At 35.8% G+C, this 24316-nt stretch overlaps 1 protein-coding gene across 1 annotated transcript in view; it reads right to left on the minus strand.

The window, feature by feature from the left end:
• LOC306885654 (CUB and sushi domain-containing protein 3-like) overlaps positions 1–24316 on the minus strand; it is a 405244-nt gene that overhangs the window by 245712 nt on the left and 135216 nt on the right. Inside the window, exon 4 of the mRNA XM_079442324.1 lies at positions 24104–24298. Within this exon, the coding sequence (XP_079298450.1) occupies positions 24104–24298 (195 nt within the window). The remainder of the gene's footprint in view (positions 1–24103; positions 24299–24316) is intronic.

The raw sequence follows: 24316 nt of genomic DNA on the forward strand, positions 1-24316 counted from the left end.
CCGATTATGTACTCATTCTATTACAAATGCAGCCCAAGTCTATTCTTTAGCCTGAATTTAAAGCAGCCTTCTGGGTTTTGTAAGCCAACAACTGGGGTCAAAACGTACAGTTTGTCTCTGGATATATAGGAAAACCAAATTAGCAAAATATATTCTGGAGAGCAGCTTCTGCTGCGCCGTGTTAGAGGAAATAGCTGACTCATCATCGTAGAATAATTCCTAAATAGAGAAATGACTTAGCTCAGCAGAGCAGCTGTGGGTTTCGGGCCAGTTACCGGATGGCTGGCTGGCTTTACAAAAGATCATTGACACTTCAATCACACCATTGAGAAGGTCTGCTGAAATGGCCTTGTGCTAATCATCAGCGCACACTCGTGTAAAACTGTAATCGTATGATCAATTTAAGCATAATCCTCATGTGCTCTGGTGCTTCAGAGTATTTGCAAGGGCAAGGAAGAGGACGTCACTCGCCATCTCTGCTCCTCACACCCACACAGACATATCATTCAGCCCTGCGGGGAGCTCCGTTCTCAGCCTTGTATTAATTCACTGCACTTAATGTGCGACTGAGCTAAGCATTCAGAGCAATTAGAGCTTGCAGTGTTGTGCAAATTCACTCTCAGGAAGGAAGGACTGTGGGAAGAGACCTTTTAGTGCAAGGGTGTCCTACACACATCAGGACACCATATCTGATAACTCGGTACCCTCCCAATTCTAGAATTTTTGTAAAGCGCAAATTAAACTCCTGACAAGACATTTCACACTTGAGCTACATCTGTCTGTGCAAAGGGTAAATTTAAGGAATACCTCACCTGAAAAGAAAGTTATGTTTTCATTTACTCATGTTGTTGCAAACCCATACGTCTTACTTTCTTCTGTTGAGCACAAAAATGGAAAAACTGCACTTTTCAAGCAATCACAATGACTGAGGACTGACGCTTTCAAGTCTTTTCACCCTTCAAAGGGTTTCAAGCCCATAAAAGTAACATTAAAAGTGGACAATATGAGTTATTTTCAAAGACTTCTAAGGCCATACAATAGCTTTGTGTGAAAAACAGACCAAAATTGAAAACATCTGCATTGGCTCTGCGGTTTTGTAAATTGGATCAACAAATTTATTAAAAAGATTCAACTCAAAAGAAAGATTCATTCATGAAACAGGCATCACTACTTCTCTCATGAACACGACAGAGTCAGATATCAAAATTGATGTGAAATATTTTCAGAGAGATATTTGGATAAATGAATCTGTAAAATGAAATGTAAGTATTTTGTCAATATTTGTCTGCAGTTTTTCAATGAATCAGTGGATATAGTCCATAAAACTAGCCTAAATGATTCGTTCAACTCACGGACTCTAGTTGCAGTGACTAACAGCTCACTGGAGAAGAAGATCTTTACTTAGTAATTTGACTTTAGAAGTCTAAATATATACATTAAAAAACAGTTTTCACTAAATTAATTGCACGGAAATTTTGCAGTGGAAAAACTGAAATTCTTTTGTATCCTTTTCAAAAACTATTTTTGCATTCCATGGAAGAAAGTAAGTCAGGTTTGAAAAACCACGAGTGTGAGTAAATCATCATTCACAGAATTTCATTTCTGGGTGAACGATCTCATCCCTCACTGTTCGCTTTTCTTAACCAGGAAGTAACAGTGGTGTGGTGCTGGAAAGCTTTAACCCATCTTCAATCCGAAAACACTAGAAATCCTGATCCTGCTACAACAGCTGTTAATTAGCACACTTAATTACAAGCTTAGTCCTGTCTGACAGGAATGTGATCCATCCAGCGCTAAAGTAATTAAACGATACAGCAACGATTCACTGGTGCCTCCTGGACTGTGGAGAGAAGCCAATGTTAAAAAGCTTCCCTTTCCGGAAGCTTTGCATTTAGTCTGTTCATTATTCTCTCACAGAGCAGTGAACGAATGACATATTTGGAAAATTCAGTTTTAAATAATACGGCTTGGAAAATGCTGCATCATTCTAATAATGAAACACTTCTATCACACAGACCTTTTGTGAAGTACTTCAAAATGACCGGCTATTAAATTGCCTGTTGATGTTGAGGTCAGTCTATAAAATTATACGACAGCTTTTGCTGTCTATAACAATGGACTGAGTATCTAATATCATTGCCATCCAGACAAGACCACATTATAAGTCTATTTCCCAAGAAAACACACAATGGACACTAAGCCACAGCCATCTAAGATTATTGGACTGATTGATAACTAAATTGATTGTTGGGTAATCCATCACAGCCCATTTGACAGCTAACTGGCCACATTCGCTCATTATGACTGCAGATTCAATGGTCTTTAGTCAACAAATCTCCAAAATAATGTTCTTCATTACCGCAAGCAAGTTGAGATTGAATCTTTGAAAAATGTTGCTGGAATTTGATATAAATTTTTGATGACATTAGAAGGAAAAAAATAGAAAATCTCTCTCTACTTTCCTTGAAAGTACTCACTGGAAAATTCCACAAATATGGTGTCATAATCCAATCATGCCTAACCAGCCATTCATCCTGCACATCGCCTGAGATACACAGAAGTATGGTGGATGCAGGTTGGACCATTGAAATGTCACTGCACTGACTTGGAGGGTAATGAGGCACAAGAAAATGGGGGCAGCCAAGAATTTTCATTCCTCAAAAGACACATGATAGTTAGTTACATGTGGATGCACCACACACAGGACCTTGAGTTTGACATGAGGCTTCTTTGACCCCAATAGATCACTATGTGTTAATCATCAGCTACTCGCACACACAGACATAAACACACATAATGGCTACAAACATGAGATTATACTTAAGTAATCACACAAGCAAGAGTGCACAGCACAAGGCCGCAAGCCATTGGAAGATTGAACATTTGGCCAGCTGTTTGGGATGGGAAAGGATTTATTTATAGCAAAAGATCTGAACCACACACACACACACACATGTTGGTTTTTGTGGTTTATGGCGTTCTCCATAGGCGTAATGGTTTTTATACTGAACAAACTGTGTGTGCTATTGCCCTACACCAACCCTGCACCTAAACTTAACCCTCACAGGAGACTTTGTGCATTTTTAGATTTTCAAAAAAACACCATTTAGTATGTTTTTTAAGCCTTTTGAATTACGGGGACATAGGCAGTGTCCTCATAAACCACCTTCATATTGTAATACCTCTGTCATACCCATGTCATTATACAAATTCGTGCCCTCATAAACCACATAAACATGCACACACACACACACACACACACACACAAATATATGACATTTTTATTCAATTTTAATGAATAATTAAATTATTAAATGAAATAGAGATTAGACAATGAAAAATGTGCCTTGTTTTTGTAGGCTGTATTCATTTGATAGTGTGAAATATAACAATTTAAAATAACTTTCTAATAATTTCTAATAATTTTCTATTTTTATTTATTTTTATAGTCAATGTTGAAAACTGTTGTGCTGGAAAAATTGTTGTGGAAACCCTTTTTTTCAGAATTCTTTGATAAATAGAAAGAACGGAGCAAAAAGAAGAAAAGAACACAATTCAAAAAGAACAAAAATCTGAATTTATTTGAAATCTTGTATGTAAATGTCTTTACTGTCACATTGATCAATTTAATGCAGTTTTGCTGAACACAGACAGACAGACAGACAGACAGACAGACAGACAGATAGACAGATCGATCTGGGGGAAGTTGTGGCCTAATGGTTAGAGAGTCAGACTTGTAATCTAAATTTTGCGGGTTCAAGTCTCAGGTCCGGCAGGGTTTGTAGGTGAACGTACAGCGCTCTCTTCACCCGCAATACCACGACTGAGGTGCCCTTGAACAAGGCACCGAACCTCCAACTGCTCTCTGGGTGCCGTAACATAAATGGCTGCCCTCTGTTCCGGGTGTGTGTTCACTGCTGTGTTGCTGTGCACTTAGGATGGGTTAAATGCAGAGCACAAATTCCGAGTATGGGTCACCATACTTGGCCGTATGTCACGTCACTTTCACTTTTTTTTTTTCACTTTAGATAGACAGACAGACAGAGAGACAGACAGTCAGTCCTCTGTCGTGTGTGTCATGTGTTCCCGCCTCTTGTGTCCATATTTGGTTTGTTTCCTGTCCTTTTTTAATGTGATCATTAGTTAATTCTTGTCCAGCCGTGTTTGTCTAATTATCTATGATTATCCTGTGTATTTATAGTCCTGTCTATTCAGTTTGATTTGGTCTGGTCTGGTCTACTCGTTACTCCCCGGTGTTCCTGTCTTGCCTAGTCTTGCCCTGCCTTGTTTTGCCCTGCTTTATTTGAAGTAAAGACTGTTATTTTGAAGTTACATCCTCATCTGCATGTTCCTCGTCCCTCCCTGTGCACAGAGAGATAGAGAGATAGAGAGATAGAGAGATAGAGAGAGATAGAGAGATAGAGAGATAGAGAGATAGAGAGATAGATAGATAGATAGATAGATAGATAGATAGATAGATAGATAGATAGATAGATAGATAGATAGATAGATAGATAGATAGATAGATAGATAGATAGATGACTCCGGAAAAGAGACTCAATAAAATACTATTTTCATTCTTAATTTTTTTAAACAAATTCTAGAAAGGTCACTGATCAGAGAGGACCAGAGAGGACATGACAAAGTCAATAAAAATGAATCAAGCAAATCATCAACAGTAAAGTGCATTGCTTCAAATGTGGCGACAATCTATCTTATCACTAGTGAAGACCTCGCAGGCCAGTCTTGCTCCCAACTTCCACAGAGTCACCTTCAGCCCCTCACTCTTCTCCAAGCACAATGAATCAGTACAAATTATATATGCATGCTGTTGATTCTGTACCACTGCTTGCTAATCCTGTTATTTGAGTGCCCTTGATGTGAGGGTATTGACAAAGTGTAAAGCTTGTTATTGGATTTCAGATTTTTTTTCCCCCCTCCTCACTTATTCCCTCTTGGTCCACCTGCGACTATTTGTTTGTATTAAGAGTTGCTTCCTTGGTGAATCCCGGAATGCAACCTTGTAAAACAAATTTGAGACTTTTAGGAAATTTATCGAACTCCAATCTTTGTTTGTGCCAACAGTCATTACGGCCAGTGTATCAGTCCAAATATGCATTAGATTAATGGTGTAGATAAGTTAGAGAGAACAGGAGCTTTTGATCAGGGAGTGGTGCTGTCAGAATGCAAAGGACTGTTTATATGCGTGAGCCAGTTTACTACACTTTCAGCTCAAATTTGCACAGAGAAGTGAGCCAAAATAAGACAAAACATTTGGTATTTCCTAATTTCACAAAAATGTAATAATATTATAAAACAATATTAAATAAAATAATAGTAATTTAATAAAATAATAAAACTGCACAATGGCTAATGTCTGCTGCCCTGAACAAAATTTTAAGAAAACAATTCAACAAAGTCAGTGGTTTTATTATGCATGATAACAAATTAAATCAAAGTTTTATTTAGGTTAGTTTAGGTTAGATTGTCCGATTGGTTTAATGTAAAAAAAAATCTCTCTCTTTTTGCACTTAATCTATTAAGTTTCCTTAAAAGCAAAGTGCACATACATATTCGTGACTTTTAGTTCTATTGCCATTTATATATTTACAGTATATATATATATATATATATATATATATATATATATATATATATATATATATATATATATATATATATATATATATATATATATATATATATTGTAATTTCCTTTTGCCTTGCAATCTGCCTTCTGTCCATTCTTTGATACATACCCCTAAAAAGCCTTTTCAGCTGTAATTTACTTCAGGACACATTTCAAAACACACACACACACACACACATGCACAGAGAGCACAGAGACATTGTGGTAATTAATGCTTTCAGATGTGTAATCAGCCATTTTCAACATACTGTGCTAAACCGAGTCTCTCCTGAGAGGCAGTGATTGTGAATTATAAAACTTCTCTATAAAGTGCCATTTCATCACAAACTTAAAAAAAAAAGAAAGAAAAAAAGAAAATTGCCCTTAAGTGAGAGGCAGATAGTCATGTCAAAATGTACTATTTAAATGTGTGAGGAGCTTTTGCTCTAATGTTCTCACTGCGTTCTGCAATTTCCCCATAAAGTGACACATGGAGAGACTTTTCATTGATTGTATTTATCTCATCTCAAACGACCTAACTGAATAGAATCTAAAGACATATAAAAGAAAATATATTTTTCAGATCCAGCCTAACAGACTATAAAGACATTGACGGCTAAATGTAATTCCATGTATAGGATTGTCTGAAAGGTTATTTCATTGTCTTTTATTGCTAGAAATTTGCCTCGTGACTGTTCAGTCTGTCTGCAAATGAATTTATTCCAGTTTATGGACGTGAGTGAGTTAAGGAGCAAGTGTACGTGGGCAAGTGAAAGCTTGCGGCTTACTGAGGTAACACCTGTCATTACCCTACAGAAGCATGCATCCAATTAGCTGTATTTTCAATAAATCAGTAGCTAGGGATCATGCGGGTCAAGTTCTGTAAACAGCACAATTTAATTGCAAAACGATGTGCTTCTGCTTCAGAAACAAGAAGGTTCTTATTGTTTTTCAAGGTAACTCGGGTTTGAGGAAAACCCCTTCTGTGGCTTTTTAAATCCACAATTCGGGACGCTTTGAAACAACGCTGTATAAGGCAATTTAAGTGATGGACAGGTCAACTTCTTAAACTTTTCTTCAGAGCAAATATTTGATGGTTTGGTGTACTTCCGTTCCAAAATATAACTCAGAGTTGTGCTAATAGTCTGAGCCATTTCATTTCCACGCTGGCAGCTCAAGCCAGAAGGAATATAACTGAGTGATACCTAACTACGCCCAGCTATAAACTGCTCTCTCCGCTGTCAATTAGCAGCCTAATCATCTTTTTCTGGCTTCTAACTCACACCTGTACACTTCATAACATATACAGTAGCTCTACCCATAATGTTTTGACAAGTGGTAGTTTTACACAACTACTCCATACTGCAAAACATGATTAAAAAAAATAAATACAATTATATATTTTAATATAAATTGTAATTAAATATTTTATTATATATATATATATATATATATATATATATATATATATATATATATATATATATATATATATATATATATATATATATATATATATATATATATATATATATATATATTAATTATTACTAAAACATTTTTAATAACAGTAGATTTAGTTTTATTAATAAATGTTTAAACAATAAAATACATATACTTCTTTAAACATTAAAAAAAATCTATTCATAAAATCAATTCAAAAAATAATTTTAGACTCACTGAGCAAAACATACACAAGTGCAACCAAGTATTACCCGATCTCACTCTTTACAATCCCCTTTAATTTTGTCTACATCCTGCATATTTGTCCTCAAGAGCGGAAGCAGTTCTTTTCCTATTTTGTCTTCTTTGGCTTATTGAGACATCCTCCAGCTGTCTACATCTTCCAGCTCGCCCTAGTGAAGAATAAGCAAGCTGTTGCCTCCTGTCACTTTTGAGGATGAACCCCATTGTCTGCTATTGGCTGGCAGCACAAAGTGAAGGCATGTGACAATCCCTCCTGGGAAACCACATGTTCGGTGCCGAATGTTTGTGCAAATCTTTTGATGGGAGAGGTGAGATGTAGGTGGCACCAATACAACTGATAAGAAAAAGCCAAGTTTTGTCAAACTATAATCCATCCTACTAGCAATAACTAGCAGTTTGGCATTCATTTATAATGTAGATGCATACAATCTCAGAAAAAAAAAAAAAAGCTACAAAAGCTGTGGAGCGGTACCATTTCAAAAAGGTACTAATCTGTACCTTTAAGTTACTAATATGCACCTTTTAGGAGTAAATAATGTATACCATTTGAAAGAGTAGCGCCGCGATGACAGCTCTGTATTTAACAAACACTGCAAACCAGGCAAGAAAAACATGCCGAAAACAGCATTTATAGTAATTTTAAGAAAAACAGTGATACTGTGTGGGCATCACTTCGGAGAATATCAACATGTGGAGGTCATAGAAAAATAGTAATAACACTAGAAAAATCAGAGTTCTGTTGTTGTTTTTTTCCTATACATCTTCATGAAATGTTCTCAGAAACCCCTCGGCTCTGTTGTCTGTGCCTCTCCACTGCTATTATTACTTCTCACGTAGCTGTCACAGCCATCACAGGCCTCAGATCGAAGGACATGCCTCTCCAGCTCTTACTTTCATTACTTCATTCCTCCTTACATTTCCTATCTCCTCTCTTACTCACATTTCTGTTCTACCAAAAATCAAGCTCGCCTTGGCTGACATGTCCAGAGTCTGTTAAAAAAAAAAAAAAAAAAAAAGTATGACATGCCAAGAGGCAGTTACTGTCAATTACTCTACATAATGTCAAACCCTAGAAAAGACGTGTGTTGTACATTGTGTATTTTCCTCGAAATGTGTCAATTTGCTGACGAGACCTTTAATTTGAGATGGTTCCCACATTCAAGTGTCAATATCTCGATGTGATAACTAGCTGATGGGTTTGAAGTGATCATCATACAGCCTCTATAGGAGGACCCTTGAGCAGAATCAACCCCCCCAAACTACAACTCCAGGATTAGAAACATGCAGCAGGGAAAAAAAAAAAAAAAAAAAAAAAAGGAAGAAAGAAAGGAAAAAAAAGCCTCTGGCACAGGCTGGGCACCTGCTATTGTTCTCCGAGCTGCTAGATCGATCATTTTACAAAACCCTCATTTACATCAGTGCCTTATTAGTGCTTCGCTTTTCACTGGCTTGATGTGCTTATGTTTTCGGGTGCCAGATTTCCTTTTGATGTGTTGTGGCATGAAATTTTATTTTCATGACTCTCTGCCCTTGAAATCAAAAACAGTTAATTTTTCATCAAAAAGCAAGAGGCCCAAGGGATAAATTTTTTTTTCTTTATAATACTATAGGCTTTCATGAGCATGTTTATATCAAGAAGGATTGTGCAGCATTCAAAATCGAATTAAGAACGCCTTCTAAACTCTAATTTGATCTGATTTTCTATGAAAGTGACGAACAGTATGCAGAATTGTTAAGTATTTCCAGTATATTTTAAAAATCAGAAATAAATAGGAAATTACACACACACATATACATATACATACATATATATATATATATATATATATATATATATATATATATATATATATATATATACATATATATATATATATATATATATATATATATATATATATATATATATATATACTATATGTATAAAAAAAAACAGTATATCAATTTATATTCAGAAAAAATGACAAAAAACATCATTCACACACAAAAAGTTAGAAACATTAGATAATATTAATAATTAATGCCAGAATTGACAGAAAGAAATATACCCGAACAATACGGTTCAACTTTAGTTAGTTACCATGTTAGTGTCACGGTGCACACACGAGGAGGATACAGGAACACGCAGACGAGGATGTAACTCAAATGAACCGTCTTTAATGTTGGCAAGGGAAGGCTGACACACAGAAACACCAGGAGTAACGAGTAGACCAGACGAAATCAAACTGAACAGACAGGACCACAAATACACAGGTTAATTACAGACAATAACTAAAACACAGCTGAAACTAATAATCACATTAAACAAGGACAGCAAACAAACCAAATATGGAAACAGTTAGGTTTCATAAGTTTTACAACATTTACTTTATTCAGTGTTTATTGATTATTATAATGTTAATTAATAAAAATATTATTGTTCACTGGTAATTTGTGAATTTAATTTTACATGCTTGTTTAAAATTCATGATTAAACCTGAAAATTTAAATTATGTAAAAATTAACCAATATTATTGAATGCTGTACAAGAATTGTTCATTGTTAGTTCGTATTAGCTAAACCATTAATAATGTTAACATTTTGTAAAGTGTTGCCATAATTTATAAATATTTCTGTATATAATGTACATAATCTTCATATGTTACCATGATTTATATACATTTCTGTATAATAAATAATTACCTTTCATTTTATGGAAGAGGAAAAATACACAAATACCCAGAATAATTTACCTTCTTCAAAATAACGTGACACCAACTACAAGACGCAAACGGAACACAGAATCTGTATCTTATTATTTTGTGTGTTGAATTTCTTTGAATTGCAGTCCAATTTAGCATCATGTAGGATTGGCTGTTTTTAATTCAAATTTTACCTTATGATTCGAATGTAAGCCAGTTCTGGATGTTCTCTGATATCAAGCCCTATTCAAAATGAAAAATAAATAAATAAATGTATTCACCAAACCACTGGGCTTAAGACAGAACTCCCTCAGACATTGTGTGACCTACATAAATACTAACCAGTCAAAATGTCTATTTCACATTGCTCGATAGCTCTGTAAAGAGCTTTCAGACATTAAAAGTAACTCAACCATGCTCAAACAAGTATTGTCTAAAATGCCTGAATACTGAGCAGAAACTAGGCTACTCTGTGACAAGTCAACATGAAACTTTATACACCAGTTTTTACAACTGCATTCAAGGACCTTGTCCTTAAAGAGTCATTTTGTTTTCTGACATGTTGTGACACCGTAGCATGTCTCTGTGATAAGTTGACATGCAAAAGCCGGGTGCGTTTCAATATCGAAATGTGTCCTTCACAATGCTACCCCATATTAAATAAGCACTAGACTCAACCATCTGTCTGTCTCACCTTACTCAAAATAGTCATAGAATAATACCTTAAACTATTGGAATCTACATTTCAAATCAGACACTACCTTCAGATTCTGTTAGAACTCATAGTTTCTAGTTTTTTTTAAGATGCAAAACAGTATTAACACAAGGCTGCCAACTCTCACGCATTCAGCGTGAGACTCACGCAATTGACCCGATTCTCACGCTCTCACGCCACACCCCCCTTTTCTCACGCAGACTCGTGCAGCAGTGAGAAAAAAAAAATCGCGCCGCATGATCTCGCAAAGCAACGCGCAGAGAGACCAGACAGACAGTGTAGTGAGTTTTTTGTGATAATTGTGAGGGAAATACACAATTTATTCCCATAAACTGTGTAGTCAGCCGTTCTCCCTCCCATCTGCAACTGCAGTCACGCCATCTGCGCTTTGGAGAAGCGCGGTCACGCCATCTACGCCAAAAATTAGTTGCGCGTCTATATGGCGTTGCGTGGTAGTGATTGCCGTGAAGCTTCCAAACCTTTGCAAATTTTTATTTTTTTAAATTTTTTTTAAAGAGGGGGTCGGATCACGTATCAAACTGAAGCCCAGTCTGGATAACAATAAGCTGATTAAAAAACACATTATACGAGCACTTATTATTTAATGGACTTTTATTGTTTAATCATATTCATAATGTATTACATTTTCAATAAAACATTTCAAATGTGTTTCTAAAATGTTTTTGTTTGGAAAAAATTCATAAAAAATTCATAATTGCACCAAAGTCATGACAAATGCTATTTATTACCTCACTGTATCACATATTTTAAAAAATCATAAAAAAATCAAATCAAATTGTTTTCTGCAAACTCCACCAGATTCTTGTTCTGCATCTCCCCAAGTACCACTGCGGTGATTTTCATGTTGTTTTACTGTATCGTTTTTTAATAATTGCATACCAAAGTCATGACAAATGCTATTTATTATCTCACTGAATCACATATTTAAAAAATTCACAAAAATATAAAATCAAATTGTTTTTTTGGCTTATATTGACTGTGTATTGTTATATTGTTTGGCTTAGTGAAGACTTTGGTTGTTCTCATCCTGCTTCTTCCTTGTATGCGGTTTCTCTATCTTGACACACAACATGAACATGTCAGGAGAAAGAGACAAAAAATAGAGAGTCTGCAATTTATTCAAAACTGCATTTAAACTCAAACAGTTTGTCACACTGTCATGACTGTCATGTGGAAATATATATAAGAGCATATAGAAGTACCAGTACAAAAAAAAATATGTGTGTGTGTGTGTGGCCAAAATTATTAGAACACTACCATTTTCACCAGCAAAAATGTATATATTTTGCAGTGTGTCAGTAGGAAATAAGAGTTTACATTTTCAAACATTCAATTTTTTAATTAATTGCAACAATCCAGTGAGATTTTTGTTTGCACGCGGAATGGCATGTAGAAACAGAACAAAGTGAGACAGACTGAATACAGAAGAACTGTGGCAATGTCTCCAAGTTGCTTCAAGAAACCTACCTGTAAAGCTACAGTACTTAAAAGTTTTAGGCACTTCTTTAAAAATGCTGGTAAATGCTGTTAAAAATAATAATATATATGTGAAGAATTAATTTGCAAAAACAGATAACACCATTTTTAATAATTCTCAAAAATCATGTTTTTTCATTGTGCATTCAAATGAATCTCAATCAAACTGCAGTTGGGTTATTTTGACTAGGTTAAAAAATACTTTTAAAAAACAGCAAACTAACACAATGAAACACGATAAAAACATGATAACATAAATAATTTTTAAAATATGTGATACAGTGAGGTAATAAATAGCATTTGTCATGACTTTGGTAGGCAATTATTAAAAAACGATACAGTAAAACAACATGAAAATCACCGCAGTGGTACTTGGGGAGATGCAGAACAAGAATCTGGTGGAGTTTGCAGAAAACAATTTGATTTTTATTTTGTTATGAATTTTTTAAATATGTGATACAGTGAGGTAATAAATAGCATTTGTCATGACTTTGGTGCAATTATGAATTTTTAATGAATTTTTTTCCAAACAAAAACATTTTAGAAACACATTTGAAATGTTTTATTGAAAATGTAATACATTATGAATACGATTAAACAATAAAAGTCCATTAAATAATAAGTGCTCGTATAATGTGTTTTTTAATCAACTTATTGTTATCCAGACTGGGCTTCAGTTTTATACGTGATCCGACCCACTCTTAAAAAATAAGATTTGCAAAGGTTTGGAAGCTTCACGGCAATCACTACCACGCAACGCCATATAGACGCGCAACTAAATTTTTGGCGTAGATGGCGTGACCGCGCTTCTCCAAAGCGCAGATGGCGTGACTGCAGTCATCTACTGCACCGTGTGAATTGTGAACGCAGGCAGGTCAGTGAGTTACAGGGCGCCCCGTGTCTCCGTCCAGTTTAGGCTAGTAGCTAATATGCTGTTATAGTTTATATAGAATTAAGTTAGCATTAGCAGAGTTGTTTGTTTTGCAGCACTGAGCAGTTATTTTACATAACTTTATCATAGAAAAACATGACAAATATCTGGATATGCCTAGTTTTACAATAGAGCACATGTTAATCTGTGAACATGTTAATCACATGTTAATCCTATTTCTGTAAAATGTTTGTGAAAATTAAATGTAATGTAAATCTCCCAATAAATTCTGTACAGATACCAAATACTTTGACAATCAATATATACCTAATACACTTCTGCTACTGCAATGATTTTGTGTTTGTATTTTTTCCACACCAAGCCACGCCCCTCCATAAACCCCTCCCTCATAACCAAGCCCCGCCCCCCAAATCTCACTCTAAGATGAACTCAAAAGTTGGCAGCCCTGATTAACATACAGTATTACCATTAATTTCTGTCTCACCATGTCACACGAGTTAATAGTCAGATAATGACTGTTTCCTTTCCAAAACTCCGCCCATTTGCAATTGGTCAAGTAAACAGCAAGTCCCGACTCAAAACTTACGCCATTGGCTGAGCCACTGTTGCTATTGGGCTGGTCAGGATTCTCAAACAAACAAAAGTTTTGAACAGAACTACGGTGTTTACATGATTCAGTTAATCAACCTAAATCTGCTAATTTATATTTATATATTTATAGTTGTTTCTACATTAATCTGGGACAGGAGAAACTATTTTAAAATACTTTTACAAGTTCAAAACTAAGTTAATACTGCAAACACTCTCCCCTTCAGACATTTGTCAAAACACACCCCCCCCTCAAATCACACTATTGGCTGAGCCACTGTTGCTATGTGAGGCTGGTCGGAATTCTCAAACAAACCATTGTTTACACTTCTCAAGTGAATTAACATAAAATGTTACTTACAGTTGTCTCTTCATATGAAACTAGTATGGGAGAAAGGTTATTAAAATTTCAAGTGTTTAGAAATGGCATACTTCACTTTTATGATCTACTATGGCAATGGTGTTATGAAAGCTGGAGCTGAGAGTAATACCCCAAACCGGTAATGGTACAGGATAAAAAAGATGAATGGTATGCTGAATTGGCTCGGTTCATGCATTGAATTTCAGGGTCCCTCATCCTTGCTGAATGACAAAATGACAATTAAAAGTGATGAGTCAAATGAATATTGAACATGGTCATTTTGGGATGGCAGCCATGTATAGTATTCTCCATAAAAATTGATGAGGTGGAATTCCTCAGGAACAATAAATAAAAGAAAACAGTGAATGATTTTTGATGTCTTTTGTCTCAGTAAAGGCTTTGAGTGTTATCATCATGTATGAATGGTGAACAGTATGAAAGCCTCGTATGAACAGATATAGCTGTAAGTTAATCCATTTTCCACCTTTTTTTCTGACAAGGTTTTTATAATGATGATGATGGTGTCTGAAACTATGAATAGGAAAAAAAATCATGCAATCCATTTTAATCCATTAAGGCGGCATTGAAAATCTATATAAAATATTATATACAAGATACGGGGCTCTGGTTATACTGTATGCTCTCATGTATTCTGCTTGAGCCATGATTTCTGAGATTCATTTTTTTTAAATCTGTATTCATCAACTAAATTTGGAAACAAAATGGTTCTCAAAACTGCAATGCAATTATGTTGAAAGAGCTAATAATTAAGCAGAGTTCAATTAATCATTCCACCATAAGATGGAGATGAGGAGAGAATTTTGTTAAATAACATAACTCAAATAACACAGAGTGCTTAATTTCTCAACCACCTCATATACAAGTGTTTGATGTAAGAACAAGCGTCTATAAAACAGTCGATTCAAAACAGGGTATGTTGAATTTTGAACGCGCTAGAGACTGAAAAGCGTAGGATTTCCTCCCTCTTTAAATACAGAAGACTACATTAATGGTGCCTATAGGGACAGGCTATATATCTGACATCTCTCAATATGTTGCTTCAATTATGCATAAGCGTGGTGAAAAAATTTAAATGTAGTTCTATAAACAGGATCTGCAATTCTTTGTCCTCCATGCCAAACAGGAGATAAGCACCATTCAGCTCAGTAAATATTCATCACTGTGCTTGTTGTTTCTGTGGATAGGATTAGGCACAGCATATTAACCGGCCCTTGGGGTAAAGGGATGATCAAGGCGGATGGTTTGTCGATGTCTGTGATCGTCTTACTTCAAACATACAAAGTCACTTAAGAGACGGGGAGTTGTTTAAATGCAACATAAAAAAAGAATCACAATATACTGTATAAATATCATTTCTTACATATATATACACTTTTCTTTTTCTCAGACTAGTGACTGAAGTGAACAGTAGACTGTTGTCTTATTGATCAGCCAGATTGAATTTCACTATATGTGTTTACTAACGTATTCTTTATTACCTCAATTCAGAGTGTGCTTCATCAATTATACAACACCTTTCCTAGTTTTGCTTCATGTTTTAATGCATTACACCTATGCAGGCGCATTATCATGAATAATATACACAATGAACTAAGCTAATCATGCTTTCATTTTGTATTCAAGACATATTTTATTTAAAGACTCATTTATAGAGCAAATAAAGAAAAGAAAAAACTGTTGTACAATTACTTTTAGCCTGCAGCACACAACACATTTCAACACGTTTAAATATATAATGATGCATTCATGAGAATTATGTTTTGGTGCAGTAAATTATGTCTAAGTTCCAATATGAAATTACAAATTAAAAAATAAATAAATAAAATAAAGCAAGCACGTAAAATTCCTCTTTGTGTAGAATTAAGGATCAAATTGCAAAGCACACACACAGAAACAACAGGAAACAAACTATACCTGTAATCAGCCCAACAGTTTTCGATAGCATCTGACCTTCAGAACTTAACAAAAACTCCCCTCTGTGCTTAAAACCAAGCAAGTAGGAGCAAAGCCATTAATAAAACTTGTGAATAACCTTTCAAGAGCTTCACATGCTGACTAAAGTAGGCAGGTGAAACTCTGACAGGTGAACGTTTCTGGAGTAGACAGCCCAGGCAAGCCAGGCATTAAAGTGTCAGAACATTGCTTGTACCAAACTATCATTCAATGGATTGGAGCACAAAGGCTCCATCAGATAGAATCTAGCATTAAGGGCTTGGCTGTCTTTTAATTTAACACAGTTCAACAGATAGGGTTAAAATTGTTTGCTTTGTAAAGGGCAGGAATGTTTTGTACAGTTTGTCAAAACATGATAGCTACGGGAAGAGCAAACGTATTCTGCTAATGATTTACTCAAAGAAAGTGGGCAAATTCCAATCGGAAGTGAGCATCCCAAGGGCAGAACCCTTGAAGTGTGGATTTTGGAGGGAGAGTACAGTATTTGTGTTTCATAATGAAGCTGTTTGGAAAGCACTTGACAAATAGAGCAAAAACAACGAATGGCAGCGATGACTGACCCAGAAGAGAAGAAATTGTTGAATAAAGTCGTTATTTTTATATTTAAAAAATATTCTCTTAGCTTCATAAAATTAAGGTTGAACCACTGATGTCACATGGACTATTTTAACAATGTCCTTATTAACTTTCTGGGCCTTGAAAGTGCTAGTTGCGTTGCTGTCTATGCACAGACAGAAAGCTCTTGGATTTCATCAAAAATATCTTAAATTGTGTTCCGAAGACGGATAAAGATGACGGCATGACGGTGAGTAATTAATGACAGAATTTAAATTTTTGTGTTAACTATCCCGTTAAGCATTTTAGTGTAACAGCTGTTTGAGCTCTCAGGATAAAGCACTTTTTACTAGTATTTTATTCCAAAGTGTAAGCACTAAGGAGATGTCCGCACTGCTCTTTTAGCTGATTCATACCACAAGTTATCAAATGGTGAGCTCATTTGGCATTAAGCCTTGGAATGAGGTGACATTTCAGGGCTTTTTCCTAGACATCCAATTCCATTTAGCATCTAAGAGGACTAGAGCTTAGATCAGCATTGTTCAACCTCTAGAGTGGGGCTGGTGTCCAAGACGAGACAAAAAAACAAAACAAAAAAAACCCCAACCAAAATCTGTACATCTCAATACCTAAAAGGCTTAATTTCGTTGCCGAGTGAGAGAAAGAGCACACAATGTGTTTGTCCAGGAGACGCACTCTGTGTGTGAAGATTACCTTCGAGAAGCGATCAAAGAACTGTCAGGCTACTCTGTGTGTCTGATATTAACATTCCTAAATATAATGTCTGTCTGTCACTGAAGTCTTACTTAAAAATAGATCAAATAAGAGTTGAGGCTCTTTTCCTTTCCTTTCGAGCAGGACTGTGAATAATTCATGGCTCTGTCCAAACAAAACCACAACGATAGTCACATTAAAGACCTGACAAACATCCTTTCTTTCCTTTCTTGTGTTTCCACTGCACAGGTCCAAAAAATACTTTCTGCGGTATTAATAAAAACCATTTAGATTTGTTTTGCTTTAACGCTGATATCGGGTATTTACAGTCGGCAGCTAAATCTGTTTTATGTCTAATCTCCAAGCAGCTCTTTGTTGCATGTATTGGGTGAAATGAAATTATGAGGGCAAGAGGGTAAAGTAATACCTTAATTGGCATTAAACTGTTATCGCAACTGCTAAACATGGCAGTGGGAGCAAAAACTGAGGGAGTAATTATCACTTCACTCTTTAAATGATGATGGATGTATCATAGGCTGCCTGCACTGATGTGAAGAAAAACACCAAAGGCAGTGAACGTCTGTGGCATATGGCACGGCAGCCTGTGTAATAAGTCACTGAGGTCTTTAAGAGGTCTGTGTGATAATGCTAGTTAGCAATTCTGCTATTTTTTTAAATACTATGAAGAAACAGCGAGAAATATATATATATGATCTATCTATCTATCTATCTATCTATCTATCTATCTATCTATCTATCTATCTATCTATCTATCTCACATGACCATTACATAAATATATTATACAGCTCAGTATGTGCGTCTCCTTGTACAATGAACACATGTTCACAACAAACACATCTTCCATATTTTCAGAACTACAAACTTGTAAAAAAGTTTAGTTTTGTCTTTGGTCATATCTTATTTTACCTAGGGCACCAAGTGAGCCAGGACAGCCACTCGTGCCCCCTCAAAAAAACAGGTGGATGACGCCGCTAGCAAATAGTAAGCCAAGTTATCGTAGACTGGCTTCCCAGAAGTACATAAACACTGTGGCTTGGTAAAACTTTCAAAACTTTGCTTGTCAGCAACTTGTCAGTTTATGGCTCAAATGATGGTTTGAAATTGGTGGCAGGACGACATGTTTGACCAAACAAATAGCAGACAGGAGGCGAAGCAGAATTCCTGTGTATAAGTGAAGTGATTCTTACAAAATTGACTGCTTCAATTCAATGGAGTAATTTAAGAGCCGATTTCTGAATAATTTTCACAGAAATGCTTGTGCTCTTCGAATACGGCCAATTGCAGCTTTGTTTGGTGCTGCTATTGGTGTAGAGATGACACACTCCACAAATACATGTTGCTGAGCTGTCTCAAAACATCTCTCGTTGTGTCTTTCTAAGAGGGATGCTGAGAAACCTGAAAAAGTTGGTAACAACTTCTGGGCAATGGCTGATTCTGCACTAGAGTTCAACTTCAAACCACGCAAGTTTAAAATCTCTAGGTATCAGCTGTACTTTTGAACCCTGAGTGAGCTCACTGCAGCAGTCTCCTTTGATGCAGATATTCACCTCCTCTTCTGGCATGGCTCCCATCTCAGACCATCCAATACGGTCATTGCTGCACTCCACCTCTGTACTCATGTAATAAATGGCGTTCGTCCATCACTTGAATGACAGTTGCACATAGGAATTGAATTCAAGAGAATTACATACTGTCCTACAGGCTGTGGTGAGATCTTTCAAACCACAGCATAAATCAATATCATTATGGCTGCATAGTTTAAGCTAATGGAATACAAATAGGCTAGCATCTGCAGTGTGGTACCTTACATGAATTAGAGAATTTGTCTTTATATGAGGTTCTCAAAATTTTCAGGTGGCATTGAAATGAAAATCCTAGGGGTTAACATTTACCGAAAAACAATTACCCACCTAAAATGAACTAGACTGCTACTTTTACCTAACAAAATCACATGAGCCAACTGTTCGTTAACAAATTGGACTAAACATACGTTCTACACATACTGTATAACTGCTGGTTATGTTAACATTAATAACCAATTCTAAACAATTCATTGTTATGAGTTGATTAAATTAAGTCAATGTTGAATGAATTCTATCTATCTATCTATCTATCTATCTATATATATATATAGAGAGAGAGAGAGAGAGATAGAAAGGGAGAGCGAGAGCATTTTTTAAAATAAATCTATTAATTTGTTTGAGAATAAATTGTTTAAGAAAATCAGAAAATTTGTTATATGATGCAGCACTGTTGCAATATCTGAAAATATAGATATTGTGTTAATATCTTCTTCCCTAAATATACAATAATTTTACACAATCTCCGGAGGAACCCTTAAGTTATACTAGAGGAGAATTGTCTGAAAATAGAAATGGGTAGTTATGTGACTACAATATGATTTAAAACGAGAGTGCATCAAAGAGTTCCAGTCAGAATATCTTAGGTTGATCATCTGTATAGGTGAAGTAGACAATAATCAGTGTAATTATCAAACTATATTTGTGCTGCTTATTCACCAAGACTAAACACAAAGACTTGAGAGAGAAAGAGATTACTAAAGCAGCACTACTTCTATAATACACTGCCTTACAGTGTGTGACCTGTTTTTTCTTAGGCCTTAAAAGACTCTCATGAAAACAGGAAATGTTATTATTTTGAACTCTTATTTCTATTATCACAGCACAGAAGCATATAACAATCCGTCAAACTTGTGATTTTATAACTAGGCTCACAAATTCAGTTTATGAAATCGCAATAACTGATTTTCTCAAGCCTAAAATCTCATTTCTAGGACAAGTTTAACAATACAAATAAAACAAAATAAATATTTATATAATATTTACTGTATATTCAATCTATAAACAAACTTATTAATGAAAGAAAACTTTAATACTCTGCACATTACACTGCATTAATCAGAACATTTGCGCTAAAGATGACTGTGGCAGCATATAAGGGAAAGACACTGAAATAGCATTAGCATATGAAAGTGTCAAGAGGCTAGAAAATGTGGAAACAGCAGCACCCACTCGGCAAAAAACTGCAACAGATTAAATAAACTTCCATCACCCCATGAGTCCAGGAGCCAAATCCCTTTTACCCAGCAACAGCCTTTTATTATCTGTCAAGAAAACTTGAGAATGCTCCATAACCATGCATCACAGACTCTTATAAGGTTCTCCACAGCAGTGTTGTTACCATTCACTAAAACTATTATGATTAAAATATTTTTTGTCAATTGAAATAAAGCTGAAATAAAATAAAACAAATATTAGATGAAAAACTTAAACTAACTGAAAATTAGAAATGTTGCCTTTGCAAATTGAAGTACTAAAATGAGTAAAAAATTAATAAAATTAAAAAAGCTAAAAAAATAACAAATTAAAATGAACACTAATAATTGTAAAAACTTTAATATGAATAACATAACAAATAATACTAAAATAAAGTTTCTATAGGCTTTCTCAGATTGCAGAATCACCAATGTTGATGAAAAACAGGCTTGTAATTTTTTCTTTTTTGGTCAGACATGTCTTCATGAGCTTAAATTGTGCAGTTAGAGACAGATTCTCTAAACCAATCAAGTCAGCGCATAAGCAATCCCTGGCAAGAGCATTGCATTTAAGAAGGGTGTGGGTGTCAGCTCCAATTTCGGCAGGGCTGCTCAAAGTGGTGTGGGATTGATCAGGGATTTACGTCGTTAAGCAGGTGGTCCCCATGGTTGTCAAAGCCAGACAGGAAGGGGAAAGGAGAAACACGATTGCTGCAGCCCACAGCAAGTTTGAACTCTTTAATAAAAAAAGACCCTGTCAAAATTAAAGTCTAGCACATCAAAAGCCAGTCATTAAGGCTCATAGCCTCAGCGTCGAATTGTCAGCGTTTTAATGCTCCTTGAGGAATTCCATCCGACAAAGGATAATTTTAGCTATTCCACACTTGGCCTTGCTAAGTAGGATTGGTTTAGGAGCATAAGCACTAGTGGAGAATGGTAAAGATCATTGGAAGCCATAAACACTTACACGCAATGATCGGTTTGGTTAATTAACTGACTCGCATTAGAGAGTGACGTTATTTGTTGTTTTTTTTCATCTCGCTACATGCTTGACCTTTAAAGGCACCGGTTTCCAGCCGAGGTTTTGGGACTTGTTTACAGCGAAGGCATGAGATGATAAGAGTTAACTTCATTGGGCTAATTCAAAGCTTGAAGTGAATCTGAAATTCAGTCTCTGACCTAAATGATGCCATTTTATAGCTGTCTGATTAACAGAGCTACATTCCCTCAGCCGTGACAAGATGGCCCATTTCACTTGGGTTTACCAGTTTGTTATCCTTGACCTCTGCAGAGGACTGAGCCCATCCACAAACATTTATTAGAAGCCAAAATTTACTGGACCAAATTAGCCAACTCAATATGTTTATAAAACATGCCGAGAGCTCGTCTGGATGATTTCCAGACACAAAATGGTTTGCTTGTCGGTCTAAAAATGCAGCATTGATTTTGCTGACTGCGTTAAGGGCTTTGTTTTTATTGAGGCAGCTGCTCAGTTTCAAAAACAGAAAATGCTCAGGAAAATTAAAAAAAAAGAAAAGAAAAGACAATTCTCTGAGGGTCTCACACTGTCTAATGAGATTATTTTTAAGATAAACAAGTCCCATGACGTTGTGCAGCATGGGATTGGGTGTTGACCGTATTGGTTGGTAATGTCAGGGCTAAGAGTTTTCACAATAGCTAAATTACAAATCGCTGTGACCGTCGTTTAGGCTCGACTACCTGTGCAGCAGTGCTGTCATGCCTATTTCACACCTTGATACTGCAGACTGACCAACTGTGCCAAAGGCATTCAAGAATGGAGATATGCACAACCAAGCAATTTTGAGAAAAAATCTTGAAACTGAAGTTAGAAACAGCTGACAGAAACCTCTATTTGTTTCAGTCAATTCCAAAATACCAAAATGCTGAAGTATGCAGTATGTATTATAGCTTTCTGAATTGTTTATAAATATATTTATTCAGAAAAATATGAAGACATTACAATAATTCATAGTGAATATATATATATTTAAATATAATATTCTTTAGATAAAATTTACATTTACATTTATTCATTTAGCTGACGCTTTTATCCAAAGCGACTTACAATTGCTATATATGTCAGAGGTCGCACGCCTCTGGAGCAACTAGGGGTTAAGTGTCTTGCTCAGGGACACATTGGTGTCTCACAGTGGATTCGAACCCGGGTCTCTCACACCAAAGGCATGTGTCTTATCCACTGCGCCATCACCACCCCAGTTTACATATATATATGTAAACTGGGGTGTTTAATTATTATTAAATTATTATTAAAATAATAATAATAATACTTGGGTTCACAAAAAGTAAATAATAAATAAATAAATAAATAATAAAAATAAATAAATAACCCAGAGTATGCAATTAGAAGAGAAATGAAAAGTGCAAATGGGTCACAAATATTCTTGAGAGCTTTTTATATCTCCACTTCTGCATTCAGAGATGCATACATTACAGAATTTTAGCATAACATTGACATTTGCAGAAGCAGTATTTCTAAAGGTCCTCTGACTTAAGGTTTAAAATGGATTTTTCCCCCCTTAATCTAAAATTAATGGTAACTGTAAATTGCCGGGCAAAAATAATTTCAGAGATGCTTTTATGTAAAAATTTCCCATCTACTTTGCTCATAAAAGGGGAAAAGGGCAGATAGCATCTAACACAAAGATTCACTTTTTGTCAAGGTAACTTATGAGTAGTGCGTTCTGTGATGTTTTTATGAATATCCAATTACTAAATGCACTAATAGAGACACAAAACCACATGTACTTCATGTGGAATGAAAATCACATCTATGTGACAGTACTGTATGCAATTCCATAATTAATCGACAAAATATTCAATAATCAAAACACATCCACACATATAAGACATAAAAGCTTAAAGTTGTTCCCTCAAGAAAGTGCCAAATGACAAGTGCAGCAAACACAGGGGTCTGCTCCTCCATACACCACTGCATTCTGGGCCAGGTTGAGGCTCCATATTTTAGTACCTCAGGCTATTTTCTATTCAAGCACAGTTGGCTTTGCAATTTGTGTCCAACCAAAGCAAGCATGATCCAGACGCTGTCATTTCCCTCTTTCTATTAAACACGCTGGAGCAGAAACCGGCGCAGGCTGTCTATGGAGAGATTCTTATTTGAGAATGGTCATGGCTAATGCACATTATAATTGGTCTGAACATAGGACAATAAATCTTGATACCTTCGCAACAAACACAGAGTCCTGACTCATCTTTTCAGGGGAAAAACAACAGTGTGGGGCAAGTAAAGTGAGCTGAATTATGAAAGGGATTCAAAAACTGATTGAAAGAGTCAAATAAATGCAAAAGGACCCTTATGGGGCTTTAAATGAAAGAATGGAAGATTGAAATAGAAGAACAGAAAATAAACATGGAAATGTAAGAGCTGACAAGAGCAAAGATGTGATGTGGTTCTAATGTTCAAGAGGCCTCAAAATGAAAGGCTCGATCTGTTGCACCATTTCTAATCAATATAACTTAGTACTTATATCCCACTATAGCCACTTGCTGATATATTCACCCATACATGCACGCATATACGCACAAGCATCCTCAAGGACAAAAGAACACAGAAAAACATCAACAACTCATGCAGTGAAACTCACAAACACGCACACGCTTGCAGTGCATCGGTCATGCATTTCACATGTAGAGATATTTGGCTGCTTGCTTACCTCTGCAGATGGGCACTGGGAAGTCCCATACGGCAGCATTGCCTGCATTGGTCACACAGGTGAGCTGAGGATGGCCGTCCAGCACATAGCCGGTTACACAGCTGTAGCGGATCTTGTCACCTACATTGAAGCGCGTCCCGTACAGGATGCCTTTAGGTGGGACGCCAGGGTTCCCACAAGAACTGCTCTGCAATTCTAAAAAGGAAAATATCA

Source organism: Barbus barbus, assembly GCF_936440315.1.
Source record: "Barbus barbus genome assembly, chromosome: 19".
Taxonomy (NCBI): domain Eukaryota; kingdom Metazoa; phylum Chordata; class Actinopteri; order Cypriniformes; family Cyprinidae; genus Barbus; species Barbus barbus.